This window comes from Equus quagga, chromosome 16 (assembly GCF_021613505.1).
Source record: "Equus quagga isolate Etosha38 chromosome 16, UCLA_HA_Equagga_1.0, whole genome shotgun sequence".
Lineage (NCBI taxonomy): Eukaryota > Metazoa > Chordata > Mammalia > Perissodactyla > Equidae > Equus > Equus quagga.
The window spans coordinates 281,573-295,264 of record NC_060282.1 but is presented as its reverse complement, the minus strand read 5'-3'; the positions used below and the strand labels follow the sequence as shown (position 1 = coordinate 295,264).

General features: G+C 55.3%; 1 protein-coding gene across 5 annotated transcripts; it reads right to left on the bottom strand.

The window, feature by feature from the left end:
* Positions 1-652: 652 nt before the first annotated feature.
* On the bottom strand, positions 653-13,497 carry ZNF7 (zinc finger protein 7). 5 transcript variants are annotated; one of them, XM_046642454.1, is made up of 7 exons: positions 13,379-13,497; positions 12,682-12,887; positions 12,110-12,327; positions 11,962-12,006; positions 11,471-11,630; positions 6,571-6,687; positions 653-2,498 (listed from the first exon to the last, which is right to left on the bottom strand). In XM_046642454.1, the coding sequence occupies exons 3-7, from the start codon at positions 12,197-12,199 to the stop codon at positions 700-702; spliced, it is 2,211 nt and encodes a 736-aa protein (XP_046498410.1). In that variant the 5' UTR covers positions 12,200-12,327; positions 12,682-12,887; positions 13,379-13,497; the 3' UTR covers positions 653-699. The 5 variants fall into 5 exon arrangements, with proteins under 5 accessions (XP_046498410.1, XP_046498412.1, XP_046498413.1 ...); XM_046642456.1 differs by having other exon boundaries at positions 6,571-6,684; XM_046642457.1 differs by having other exon boundaries at positions 11,471-11,597.
* Between the last annotated feature and the right edge of the window lie 195 nt (positions 13,498-13,692).

Here is a 13,692-nt window from a genome sequence, read left to right as displayed (position 1 = left end):
AATCCTTGTGCAGAGTTTAGGTCTTATGACCACCCTATGACAACGTTCAGATGAGCAGAGGCCCTGGATTTTGGGGACGGCAAGTGAGATCACAGTTACACAGCAGGTCCCTGGGCCCAGGTGCTGTTTGTGGAGGGCCTGTGCACATCTGTCCTTGACAAGAGGCAATCACACTGACCAGTGTCTCAGCAGAGGCAGGCACCTGGCTGTTCTGGCCTGCGTGGGCTGCAGCCCTGCATGGCTCTGATGGGGGATGACATGTAAAGAAAAGGAGTCAGTGAAGAAGGGAGACGGGAATCGTAGGCACGCCTCTTCTGGACTCCCGCTAACACAAGCTAACTCATCCTCACCGCTGGAGCCAGGCTGAGACCCTGTGCTCAGGGGAAGACATTTGGGAACTTCCTTCAACCTGCTTGTCTGGCAGAGCTCAAGGGCTGTCCTCATCCACAGGACCTGGGGTCATCCCAGGTGAACTCAGGGCTCTATACATGTGCACCCTGAGGTGAGGCACAGGCTTTATTGAACGGACAGAGTCAAAGATCCCAACAAACATACGCTTTGTATGAATTTGAATATTCTTTAAGAGAGCAATTCTGAATCTTTCCCAACATTCTAAATTCTTGTCATTATAAATGATTCCATATAAAATAAGTAAGTTAAGGCTGTAGGTTTATTCACATTTTTACACATTATAAAGGTCTATCCTACGTGAGTTTTCTGATGCTGAGTCAGCCTTGAGCTCCGATTAAAAGCTTTGCCACATTCATTACATTTATAAGGTTTCTCTCCAGTGTGAATCCTCTGATGTATAACTAGATGCGAGCGCCATCTGAATATTTTCTCACACTCATTACATTTATGCAGTTTCTTTACAGTATTAACTTTTCTACGGCTCACGGGGGCAGAACCTTCCAGGGTATTCCCATATTCATGATACCACTGGGCTCGAGTGTGTATTCTCTGGTGCTCAATAAGATACGAACTCCGGCTGAAGGCTTTCCCGCACTCGCTACATCCATAGGGCTTCACTCCAGCGTGAATTATCTGGTGCTGGAAGAGGGTGGAGTTCTGACTGAAGGCTTTCCCACACTCGCCACACTTGTAGGGCCGCTCCCCAGTGTGCACCCTCTGATGTATGGTGAGCTGTGTGCTCATGCTGAAGGCCTTCCCACATTCGAGGCACTCGTAGGGCTTCTCCCCCTTGTGGATCCTCTGATGGTAAATGAGGCTGGAGCTCTGGCTGAAGGCTTTCCCACAGTCACTGCACTCGTAGGGCTTCTCTCCTGTGTGAATTCTCTGGTGCTGAATTAGGTGTGAGCCCTGGACAAAGCCTTTCCCACACTCATCACATTTAAATGGTTTTTCTCCAGTGTGTGTCCTCTGGTGCCGAATGAGCCGTGAGCTACAACCAAAGGCTTTTGCACACTTGTTGCACTTGTAAGGTTTCTCTCCAGTGTGAGTCAGCTGATGCTGGCTGAGGCGAGAGACCCACCTGAACGCCTTCCCACACTCACCACACTTGAATGGCTTCTCTGCAGCGAGGATTCTCTGAGGGGCGACAAGGCTGGGGCTTTCTGGGGCTCGTGGGGCTGGAGGCTTCTCCCCGGCGTGCATCCGCTGGTGCTGAGCGAGGGTGGAGCTCTGGCTGAAGGCCTTCCCACATTCCCGGCATGGGTAGGGCCTTTCCCCAGTGTGGGTCCGTTGGTGTCGGACCAGCTGAGACTGCTGGCTGAAAGCCTTCCCACACTCCCGGCAGCCATAGGGCCGCTCTCCCGTGTGCACCCGCTGATGGTGGATGAGGCTGGAGCTCTGACCAAAGGCTTTTCCACACTCCTCGCACCTGTATGGCTTCTCTCCAGTATGAATTCTTTGATGCTGAATAAGTTTTGAGCTCAGACGAAAGGCTTTTCCACACTCAATGCACTTGAATGGTTTCTCTCCAGTGTGGATTCTCTGGTGCTGATTAAGCTGTGAGCACAGTCTGAAGACTTTCCCACATTCCTCACATTCATATGGCTTCTCTCTATGGCAGTTACCTTGATGTTTCCCCTGTAAGCAATCAGATAACTTTTTTTGGCACTCCTGACATCTGCTAAGTTTCTTCTGTGAACTAATTCCCTGACGCAGAGCAACATCAGGGGTAGATTTGAAGCTCCTGCCACACACATCGCATCTTCGGGACGTGCCTTCCATGGCACTGCCCTGACTCTCACTGGGCTGACAACCCAGGCCACCGCTGCTCCCCAGCTCGCCATGGCCCTGGGCGCCCCCCTTGCCAGAGGCCTTTCTCGGGGCCACAGACCCTGTGTTCAAGCAGTCTTTCTGGAAGAGGAAGCCTGGCTTATGCTCTGACCAGACCTCAGACTCAGAGGCGTCTCCAATGCTAGGACGCGGAGAAACATCCTGTGGGGGGATCCTGACCATCTCTGCATGGGAGTCTGCACTTAGAACACCAGTGTCCTCAGAGGCCTGCTCACTGTCAGTCCTAATCGTGGAATCTGGAATAAACAGGAAGGGAAACGTTCCTTAGCCCAGTGTTCAGAGAAAGGACAGAGACGGGCGGTGTGGTACAGAGCATCCCTGGGAACTGAGCCCTACCCAGGACAGGCTGTGTGAGCCTCAATACACTCCATGCAGAAAGACGCCACAAAAAGTCGACGTCTTTAACAGTTCTCAAAGTTTTGTGTCACTTGTACTTTTTATTTCATGCATCCATTCAACTCCCGTGTACTTGGCAGAGTGCTAAGAGCCACCCTCCTTCACAGGGTTACTCAGCAGAGGGGCTCGTCCTAAGGGAAGTGGTACGAGGAAACACCCGCAAAGAAGCCAAGTGATCCCAAGAGGGTGGGACGCTCAGCGCATGGCACGGCTGGGCATAGGGGGCAGAGGCGCCCAAACCCAGAGGTGGAGTGTGAGGAGGAAGGGGGATTTTAACCTGAACAGAGCGACAGGCACATACTGAGGGAGATGAGACAGAAGAGCTGCCGAGGGACACAAGGGTGGGCCTGAGAGGGCAGGACCCCAGGCCTGAACTCTGCTTTCTCCAGCTGCTACCAAGCCACTCCCTCCAACCTGTGCCTGACCACGTCCCACGTGGGTCTGCCCCTCAGCTTCCAGGTGGCCACACCCACTGGCCCATACTGACTTCTCCTTCCCTTGGGTTTCTGGAGGGTCCACCTACCCCTGTCTGCCCCCCATGAGGCCTTCCTGAGGTCCACTTTCCTTCTGGACTCTCCAAATAAGTGTCGGTCTCTTTCCTACTCTGCAATCCCAGACAGCACCTTTGCTGAGTGAGACACCAACTTGGTGTCCATGATCACGATCAGGGTCATAACCAGCTTCATAACCAGCATCATAACCACCTGCATAAGCAGCCCAGTTCCACCCCACAGTGAAATCCAGGGGCCCAGTCACAGGGCTATTGCCAGCCCCTAACAGTGCTCACTCCAGCTACAGTGATCTGCATCTGCCAGTCAGTCCTGGGCTGCGGAAGGGGTCACCGTGCACTGAGCATCTTCTATGCAAGAGGTACAGTTCCTGGTCATTCCTCAATTAGTCTTCAGGACAACCCAACGAGGTCAGTAGTGGAATCGCCACCCCATAGATAAGGCGCTTGTGGCTCAGACAGGTTAAGCAACTTGGCCATCATCGCACAGCTAATGAGAGGTTCAGGAATGGACCCGGGTCCTGTTCCCCAAATGTGTGCCCTTTCAACCTCTCCATGCCCTTAAGACGCAGGGCATCTCCCGCCTGGCCTTCGCTTCACAATCATTCCACCTCAGCAAACCTGCCCTTCAACAGGGCTGGAGCAGCCATCCGGCACTGGTCTCCTCTGCCTCCTGCTGGCACACATGGGCCCTGCAGACGGCCACGAAAGAGGCGGTGGAGACGCCTGTCTGGAGAGCCAGCCATGAGCCCGGGACTCTGGTTGCACGAAAGAAATGAAACGCCACCTGGCAAAGCAGCCACAGGAGCCATGGAGGGAATGAGGACACCCGGATGCCACCCACCCTGGAGTCAGCCTCCCCGGGTCCCTGTAAGTCAGTCAGCAGGCAGCCTGGGTTACATCATGAAGCTCTTGCCTCCCCACACGCCTCCCTGCTCCAGCCCCAGGCCCGCTTCTGGCCTCCTGCGCGGCCCAGCATGTCGCACGCTCCCTCCTTCTGTCCCTCCAGGCCACACCACCCCTCACAAAGCACAGCCCCTCTCTTCCTGTCCCGCTGACCAGTACTGGCCTCCTCTGAAACGACCCTCTCCTGACCAGACCAGCCCTCTGCGGCCAGGCCGGTCAGGATGAAACACTAACAGCACTTCTAACAGCTCAAGGCCACGTCCCTAGGGTGACCCAGCCCCCTAAAGCGCCTGCCTGAGAAAACGCAGGGCTGCCAGAAGGACGTCTGCTTGTCCCAGTCACACCTGAGGACAGGCCGTCTCCAGACCCTCTGGAAGGTCCTAACCTCTATGCCTGCCAGGCGGGTCAGTGGACCCGGCCCTCCCCTGGCTCTCATGAGCCGGCTCGCCCCTCATGCCCCAGGCACCTCTGGACATGGACACTGAGTCAGCTCACACAGGACTCTCCCCACCACAGCAGTTAGTACGGACTGAAACCTGTCCTCACCATTTTAACTCGTGTCTGGCTGTTTATCTTGATGCCGCCCATGAGGCCTCCTGGGGACTGTGATTGAGGCCCAGGGTTCCCGTCCTCCCCTGGAGCAGGAGCGCTCTTCTGCATGAGCTCTGAGTAACCTCTGAGAACATGCACATATTGAAAGACAAAGCCTCATTCTGGAGGCGATGTTCCCCCAGAGGAGGGACGTGTGTGCCTGCTATGACCAAGCCCGCTTACTCTGGGTACAGTGGCTGTGACTGAGGGCAGGGGCACAGCTGCAGGCCCTGCCCTCTCCCACCACTCTGCACCAGCTGGGCACAAGTCACACTGCTGGGCATGTAGTTTTTCTGACATGCTTCCCATGTCCCTCTCCGAGGCCGTTCTCCTGCCCTGTGCGCTCAGGTCCACGAGCAGCTCTGGCCTCATCGCAGGGATGCTGTCTGCCACCTTGTCACCATAAAGACCGTGCGCTGCACACAAACCCACTGACCTACCTCCCTCTGCTGATTCTGGCGGGCTTCTCTGCCACAGTGCCCCCTTTCAAGTCTCCCCTACCCTGGAAATACTTAACGGGGGCTGGGTTTTAACTGGGCCAGCCTATAGCTTCACCTTCTTCCCAGGAAGGATCAGAAAAGGGCCTGAACAGGAAGGCAGGGCCTCTGATTAGGAGCCAAAGTGCCGGGGGACAGGGGTGGGAGGGGGAGGGGTCAAGGCTCCTGACATTCCTGCCCACACTTCCCTTGTCCTCCACGCAGCGATGTGTGTGAAACAGCCTCGGAGCCTCAGTGACCTGTTTCAAGGAGAATGCCTCCAGGCCCTTGCAGGCAGGAAGTGCACTCCAGAACTGTCAGAATGCTGGGTCTCCAGGGCACGGGGGCAAGGCAGTGACCGTAGGACACTGGGGCCAGCAGGAGGAGGATTTCCCTTCTTCGGTCATGACACATGCAAACCCAGCTCCCTGACCCAACGGGGGACGTGTCTGCCAGGGAGGTCTGGACAAGGCCGGAGGCAATGGCATCTAACAGGGGCCCCGTGGGAGCCCACACTGTGAGGTGGGCGATGTCCCTGCTATGGGCTGACCGTGCTCCGGCAAGAGGTGTGCATAAGCTCCGGCCCCAGGACCTCAGGAGATGAGCTGACTGCAGACAGGATTCGCTGAGACACAGTTAGTCAAGATGAGGATGCAGTGGGGCAGGGCAGGGCCCTGACCCAACACGTTGGTGTCCTCGTGAGAGGACAGACACAGAGAGAAGGCTGTGTGATGATGGAGGAGTGGAGGGACACAGCCACAAGCCAAGGAACACCAGGGGCCCCCAGAAGCCGGAGTAGGCAGGAGGGGGCCTCCCTACAGGCTCCAGAGGGGAGACAATCCATGAGGCCTTGACCTCAGGCACATGGCCTCCAGGACCAGGAGACAGTAAGTCTCTGCTGCTTAAGCCTCCAGTTCCTGCTGCTGTTACAGCAGCCTAGTCCACTAACACAGCCTGGAGCCTGGCCTGAGAGGCTGGGGTCACCCAGCGCCCCAAGATGTTATGGAGGGAGCTGCTGGCGGGGCGTCAGGGACGGCTAATGTTTATCCGAGAGGCTGCCCAGAGCCAAGCATAGCACCTCGCTCGGATCCATGTTTGTACCTTTGCTCAGTAAGAGTATGAATAAAGTCAGGAACTGAATAAAATGTGGCTGAAAAACAAACTTCGTTTTTGTCATAATGTGAAGGTGTTTTGTGTTTGTGCTTTTCCGTAGTCCAGTCTCTCCCGAGGCAGCCCCACAGCTGGTTCTGTGCTTCCATCAGCAGGCCCACCCTGTGGCCCGTGGTGCTCCCAGGCAGCCCAGCAAGCCCGCAGGGCTGGTCCCCAGGGTCGGCCTCCAGCGTCCCACCCTCAGCCCTCGCTGGGCATGGGCTCTCTGAAACCTCCTTCACCTGCGCCTGGAGGCTTCTCTGCCACATGTCTGAACCTCACCTGTCTGGGAGGTCCTTGCTGCCTCGTCCCCCTCTGCTCCCTGCAGGTCGAGGACCCATGGCTCCTGCCCCTGCTCCAGCCGGGAGATCAGCTCAGGCTTGAAGACCAGGAATCCTGCTGTGGGGATGGCAGAGAAGGAGACTGCGTTGGCATGGCTGGGAGCGCATGGCTCAGCCCCTGGTTTCTAGGAGTAAAGGGGCGAGGGCTGGGGTGTAGGCAGAGCCTCTGAAGGGAGCATCAGGGGGTGAGGGTCTGGGCAGTGTCCCTCTGTCTAGATCTGTCCAGCTCCCGAGGCTGGACAGCAGTAGATGCCTGGATGCCCAGCCTGTCCCATCTGCAGCGGCCCCAGGATGCCCAGGGGACCCTGTCACCAAAGAGGCTGCAAAGACTGCCAGCTCGAACCTGAGGATAGAGCAGCCAGGCTCTGCCAGCACTTCCCTCAGCAGAGACGCACCGTCCCCCCGTGCAGAGGGCAGGGACGCTCCAAGAACTGGGGTGGTTAGGGAACAAGACAAGGGCAACAAAAATAAGCCAACAAATGAAGCGGATTTCAAACCAGAAGGTGCTGAGTCCAACCCTCACGCGGCCACCCCCAGGCTCATGACCTTGCGCAAAGCCCTAGGGGCCTTGGCAGACTGGGGAGTGGCGCAGACCTGTGGGCGTCCACCTGACACCCGCCTTCCTGGGCCACCAGCCCCCATGCTGGGCAGAAGCCACATGCTCCCAGCCCGTCCATGGCCTCTGGTTGGCACTTCCCTCCAGCTTCTGGCTGTGGCGTTGGGAAGGACAGGCAGAGAGACCCGAGGTTGCAGGCCTCAGGTGCGGGCAGGAAGCAAGTGGAACGCTCATGTGGAACGTTGAGAGAAACACCCTCGGGCCAGCCATGAAGGGAGGCAGGGGCAGTCCACAGGCTGCGTGCCCAAGAAAATATGACCGGACATGAAGGTCATCACAACGGCCAGCTCAAAACCAGTAGCTACTGGAAACTAAACAGTGAATTACTGAGAAGCATCTGTATTTACTACAAGTCAAAATTTGTAGGATGCAGCTGAAGCAGTACTCAAAAGATAAAATTTTACCTTTTTAAATACATTTACCAGAAAAAAGAATGGTAAAACACAAGTGCAGTAAATATTAAATTCAAGAAGTTGGGAAGAAAACAACACAGCAAACCCAAGTAAATAAAAAGGAAGAAAAGAGTAAAGGTGGGGCAGGATTCAATGAAATAGAGAACAGAGACCTAACATTCCCCCCACCCCCCAAAGATCAGCAAAACCAAAAGCTGGTTCTTTGAAAAGACGAATTAAAACAGTCTTGTGGCAAAACTCATCAAAACTTCGTCAATAGCGAAGACACCACCAAGAAATAAAAGAAAGAAGGGAAACAACCAGGTACACAGCAGAGATCAAAAATGAAAAGGAGGAGCCAGAGGCATGGCTGAGTGGCTGAGTGGTTAAGCTCTCGTGCTCCACTTTGGCAGCCCAGAAGTCACGGGTTCAGATCCTGAGCGCGGACACGACGCTGCTCATCACGCCATGCTGAGGCGGCGTCCCACACACCACAACTACAAGGACCCACAACTTAAAAAAAAAAAAATCTCTCTCTCTCTCTCTATATATACACACACATATATATACACACACACACAACTATGTACTGGGGGAGATGTGGGGAGAAAAAGCAGAAAAAAAGTAAAAAATAAATTTAAAAAAAAGGAAGAGTACTATAAGCAAATACATGCTAAAAAAATTCCAAGTCTAAATGAATAGCTTAATTTGTAGAAAAACCAGAAATGACAAAATTAGCACAGGAGGAAATCCACCAGCTGGATGACCATAAAACAAAGAAATGTGAATGCTAGTGCAGGACCCAAGGCCCAGGTGGTCTTACAAGTGAGTTCTACCAAGAACCCAGAAAAAAACAAAACTCCGTCTCTGTTCTTAATTAGATGCATCCCCTTTAAAGTCAGGAACAAAGCAAGCATGCCCACAGCAGTCCTGAGCTCCAGCCACTGCTAAAGGTCGGGACACTTGGGGCTGGGAGGGAAAATACCAAACTCTCGCTTGCAGGCCCCTCCTCCTGGAGCACAACACCGGAACCAGGAGGGATTCAGCTAAGTTGCCAAATACAACATCAACTCTCCCAAACCAACAGCATTTCTGCACAGCCCAATAATCAGCTAAAAATACAGCCACATGGAAAAGGCACATTCACAGATCAACCCAAACCCAGACCACTCTGGAGAAAATTTCAGAGCTCTAAAAAAGGACACAGAAGGTAAGTGGAATAAATGGAGACACATTCCACCGTCTTGTATGGGAACAGTTTGCATCAGAAAGATGTCAGTCCTGTTCACAGTATCCACAAATTCAAAGCATTCCCAGTAAAAATTCCAGTGCAATTTTTAAGGAACTCAACTTATTCTAAATTTATATGAAAGAATTACCCTATTCCCCGTGAGTAGGTAAGTTAAATTTTAAAAAGAATAAAAAGAAAACAACCAAACATACAGCAGCGAGCGGGCTCGTAAGAGATGGAGGAAGAGGCCAAGGTCAAACACACAGTCACACACACAAGAAAGGCGGCTCCACAAACCCACGGGAAGGGACGGGCTGCTGGGGAAACGGACAAAACTCAAACAAGATCCTTGCTTAAATCCACACACAAATGTGGAGCTCAGACCTAAAGAGGAAATATAAACTATAAAATCCACAGGAGAAAAGGCAGGCCATCGTGAAGACACCAGAGCAGGAAAGAACTTTTAAACGAAACTTCAAAGGCACAATTCATAAGGCAAAAACTGCTGGATTTAATTACATGAAAACCTGACCTCACAAAGTTAACATGAGAGAATGGGAAAATATACTGACAACGCACAAAACCTACGGGGAATCTGCCGTGTGGTAAGACAGACTTAAAGAGACTCTCACTTCTCTAAACTTGGGTCACACCCTCAGTCGGGGGTGGCGGTGACCGCCATCGTGCTGTGCGCACGCAAACTGGGCCACAGCTACCCGGCCCGACCCTTCAGCTGAGTCACTGTTGCGCAGCACACGCTGAGTTTCACTGCTCTCCACCCATCTCCAAAAATACTACCCTGTGACTTGACGCTGACGCAGAAGTTACTGCAGGAGCAGAAGGCCGTGGACCAAGAGCAGCGGGGCGTCCCTTTGAGATGGAGAAGCAAAGGGTTTGCTGCCGGAGCACTGACTGCAGCTCCGTCACCTGTGGGCCCGCGACTGCACACCAGGCCTGAGGAAAGAGGACGGGCACAGCGATGGGGCCGTCTGGGTTTGTCACCAAGACACACATGGAAGGAATGGCTGCCACGGGCTGGCCAAGAAAGTGTGAGCGTCAGCCTCGCTGAAGAAAGCTCCAGCAACACTTAAGAAAGGCTGCGTCGGGGCCAGCCCCGTGGCCAAGTGGTTAAGTCCACACGCTCCGCTTCAACTGCCCAGGGTTTCGCTGGTTTGGATCCTGGGCGCGGACATGGCACCACTCATCAAGCCATGCTGAGGCGGCATCCCACGTGCCACAACTAGAAGGACCCACAACTAAAATACACAACCATGCACTAGGGGGCTTTGGGGAGAAGGAAAAATTTTAAAAAATAAAATCTTTGGGGGAAAAAAAAAAACAAAGGCAGGCTGCATCACCCATGCTTTCGATGGCCCACAGCAGGCCCACAGGTCAGAATGTGGACATGGAAACCAAGCTAGAGTGATTTCACCAGAGGACATGAGGGGACGTGAGGAACACCCAAGCCCACCGACTCCATGTGGCTTTCTCTATTTCAGTGAGACATGCTAAACCACATTTAAATGAGTCTAAGAGCGCTCACTCTTAAAAAAATAAAACAAAAAACTTAAGTGATAAGAAAAAACCGTGTTGCAGTTTAATCACCAGCATTCTACCTCTTAATGGCATGTAAAACAATGATGTATCACAATGCACTGCACTTTAGACCAGATGAAACCTAATACAAGAAAGAATAAACACCTTCAATCAACAAGGCCCAGCAACCCCAGGAGGTAACAGCCAAGGCTCTGAGCAGAGCCTTTACTGAAGAAACTCTACATCCACTGAAAAGATGCTGAGGCAGCAGTAATCAGCGAAACGCAAGCTCAAACCATGAAAGGCTCTCACCATGTGCTTGTTTGCCTAGCAACACACCAGAAAGCTGGGCCCTGCCAGGCTGGCTGGGACAGAGGGGTATAGGCCTGGTCAAGCACACTGAGAGGCACCTGCTGACCACCTCGCCCCTGCCCACCCCACTCGCTGGTCCAGGGTGCTCACGTGCTGTGGGGCTGGAGACCGATGGGGCCAAACGCCCTTCCACAAAAGTGCAATACAAGGAACAGGGCACATCTTGCAAGAACACAAGCAAAAAACAGATGGACAAGAAGCTCCTCAAATGGCTGCCTCTGGTGGTGGGCAGATGAGAGGGAGACTGCTGGCAGGGCAGGAGGGGCGAGGGGCGCTGAGGGCATCCACGAGGCAGTCCTGGGGCATCGCTGCAGCCCTGGCTTTGTTATGCAACCATTTCTGAGAATCCCACAAACCACTGATTTCACTCTTATTGTCCGAGCTATTTCTGATTTGGATTCTATGTCTTAAAACAAGTTAATCTATTAGGTCAGGCACAGGAGAATTTATTAGCTCCCAGAAGTCCATCTACCCAGTGAGGACTGAGTCATGTGACATGTGTAAGGCTTAGAGCCTGCCCACCCCTCTGTGACCCCGACCCTCAAAGACTCAGAGGCCCAAGGCCCCCCCTTAGCCTGGAAGGGCCTGACCACAGAGCCTCCATATTCCCAGCGTGACAGAGGCCTGGCTGGGTGGGTGCTGACCAATGATGCAGTGACCAGTGATGCAGGGGGTTCCTGAGGGGCAGTCTCACCTAGCCCAGCCACGCTGCTGTGGTTCTCCAGCATCACCTCCTTGTAGAGGGCCCTCTGGCCGGGGTCCAGACACTGCCACTCCTCCCTCGAGAAGTGCACGGCCACGTCACCAAATGTCACGGCCTCCTGAAAGGACACACACCAGCAGCCCAGGGACCCCTGGGTGCCAGCCCCATTCTGGCGCCGCCTCGTGGCATCTCAGGCACGCGCACCACAGGGCTGGAGGAGACAGCCGCCAGGCCCCTCTGGCTCTAAAATCAAGGGGAGGGGTAATATGCAGGAGGGGAGACCCAGACCATGGTGATCCACAGCCCGCCCCTGTGAGCCTTGGGGGCCCGTCTGGGCAGGAGTGTGTTCACGACCTTGGGGGCAGCATGCCTGGGCCTGGCAAGGGCCAGAGACAGGGAACAGGCAGGGCCCAGGGTGGGTCCCCGGAGGAGGAGGCAGGGGCCCTTCCAGGACCAGCGAGGGGATGGAGGCAGACTCCTACCATGAGGCTCGGTGGGCGGGCATCCACTTGTCCTGGCCGAGATACCTGTCAGCAGTAATGGAAGGGTCAGAGGTCACGGTGGGTGCTGGAGGCCCACATCTCTGACTCCCAGGCTAATCGAGGAGTACTGTGTTTTCCGATCCTTTACCTCCAACCCGAGATGTTCTCTGGCAGAGACATGAGGTGGGACCCAAGTGGCTACGGCACTTGAGTATCTGCCCCTCGAAGTTTTGTTCATCTTTCAGAGCGTGTGGTGTGTCACTCCACAAACAGGAAAGGGGTGGCTGCCACGTGTGGCAGGTGCTTGACTGAGCAATGGGGATGCAGCAGTGAACAACGCACAAGGCTCTGCCTTCATGAAGCAGTCTAGTGGAAGAAAGAGTTAAATAACCACACAAATAAATGCAAAATTGCAGCCGTGATAGCGCTGGAACACAAGGAACTCTGAAAGCATTTAAACCAGGAAACTCTGACTTAGTCTGATGGAGCATTCCTCCAGGAGCTAACGAAGCCAGGTGATGGAGGTGGGGATGGCACTCTAGGCAAAAGGAACAGCATGTGCAAAAGGCCTGAGGCAGAAAGGAATGGGACTGAACAAACCAGTGGGGCTGGATCACAGGCAGCAAGGTGAAGATGGTGTGACTGGAGGTTGGAGTAGACAGGAGCCAGAATGATGGATTGTAGGGAAAAGAGGAGTAGATACAGAAACACTTGTCTCACCTGCATAACTTTGGCCCCCACCCCAGACATCCCCCAAGAGGTCAGAATAAGTGGGCTTCCTAGGGGAGCTTTTGGCTCAGAAAGTGGCTTGTGGGCGGAAGCCGTGGGCACAGCGAGTCCGACCCAGGCAGCGGCGACCAGTGTCAGGTGGGCCCCCCACCTGGGCCTGGCCAGGAGTGCAGCTTCCAGCGCCGGACCCTGGGTCCCTGGAAGAGAAGAGCAGCCCCTGAGCAGCAGCCGGAACTCAGAGAAGGCAAACAGCCTACCCCGCCCAAGGCCCAGCCCTTTTCGCCACCGTCACTAGGTCTAGATGTGCCAGGGGCAGTAACTGAGGGACGAAGAGGCCCTGGAAGGGGGCGGTTAGCAGGAAGGAGCGTCTGCAGCCCGTGGAGCCGCCCAGACCCGGTGCGAGGCCGCGGGGGGCGCGCGGGCAGCGTGGCGGCCGCGCCCGCGGGATTCAGCCAAACGCCTCCCGCCTCCGCGGGCCACGCGGCGCGGATCGACCACCTCCCCCGCCAGGCGCCCGCGGTCCCCCCCAAGCCGCCGCGCCTTCCGCGCTTCCCACGGAGAGGCCGGGAGCGCGGGGCCCGCAGTGGCGGAGGCGGGAGGACGCGGAGGCCGGCCGCAGCCACTCTGCCCGCGGGCGAGGAGCACGTGGGCCGCCTGGCCCGAGGCTGCGCCCGCTGAGACGACTCACCCTCGCCGAGGATCGCCCAGGCTCGGAACGCGCCGCGACGCCGGAAAAGGGCGTCGGAGCCCGCGCCCGCTCCGTCCCGTAGACTTCCGGCCGTTCTGGGCCGCTCGGAGGCTCTGCCGTCTCTGTGGTTTCCAGCCCAACCTCCAGGGCGCGGGTGAAGGGGCGGGGCCAGAGTGCGAGGGACCTGACAGAACCTGGGGAGTGCGGGGCCGGAGTCAAGGGAGGGGCAGTGCCGGAGCCCAAGGAAGAGGCGGGGCCGGAGTCTCGAAGGGTGTGGCTGGAGTCCAGAGAAGGGGCGGGGCCAGAGTCCTGGG

Bases quoted from the DNA above. Each gene is read 5' to 3' on its own strand.
- ZNF7 (XM_046642454.1), bottom strand. From the start codon at position 12,199: ATGAACAAAACTTCGAGGGGCAGATACTCAAGTGCCGTAGCCACTTGG. The intron at 12,007-12,109 runs GTAAAGGATCGG...TACTGCTGACAG, and splicing joins GAGAACATCTCGGGTTGGAG to GTATCTCGGCCAGGACAAGT. The intron at 6,688-11,470 runs GTGAGACTGCCC...CCATCCCCACAG, and splicing joins CAGCAGCGTGGCTGGGCTAG to CAGGATTCCTGGTCTTCAAG.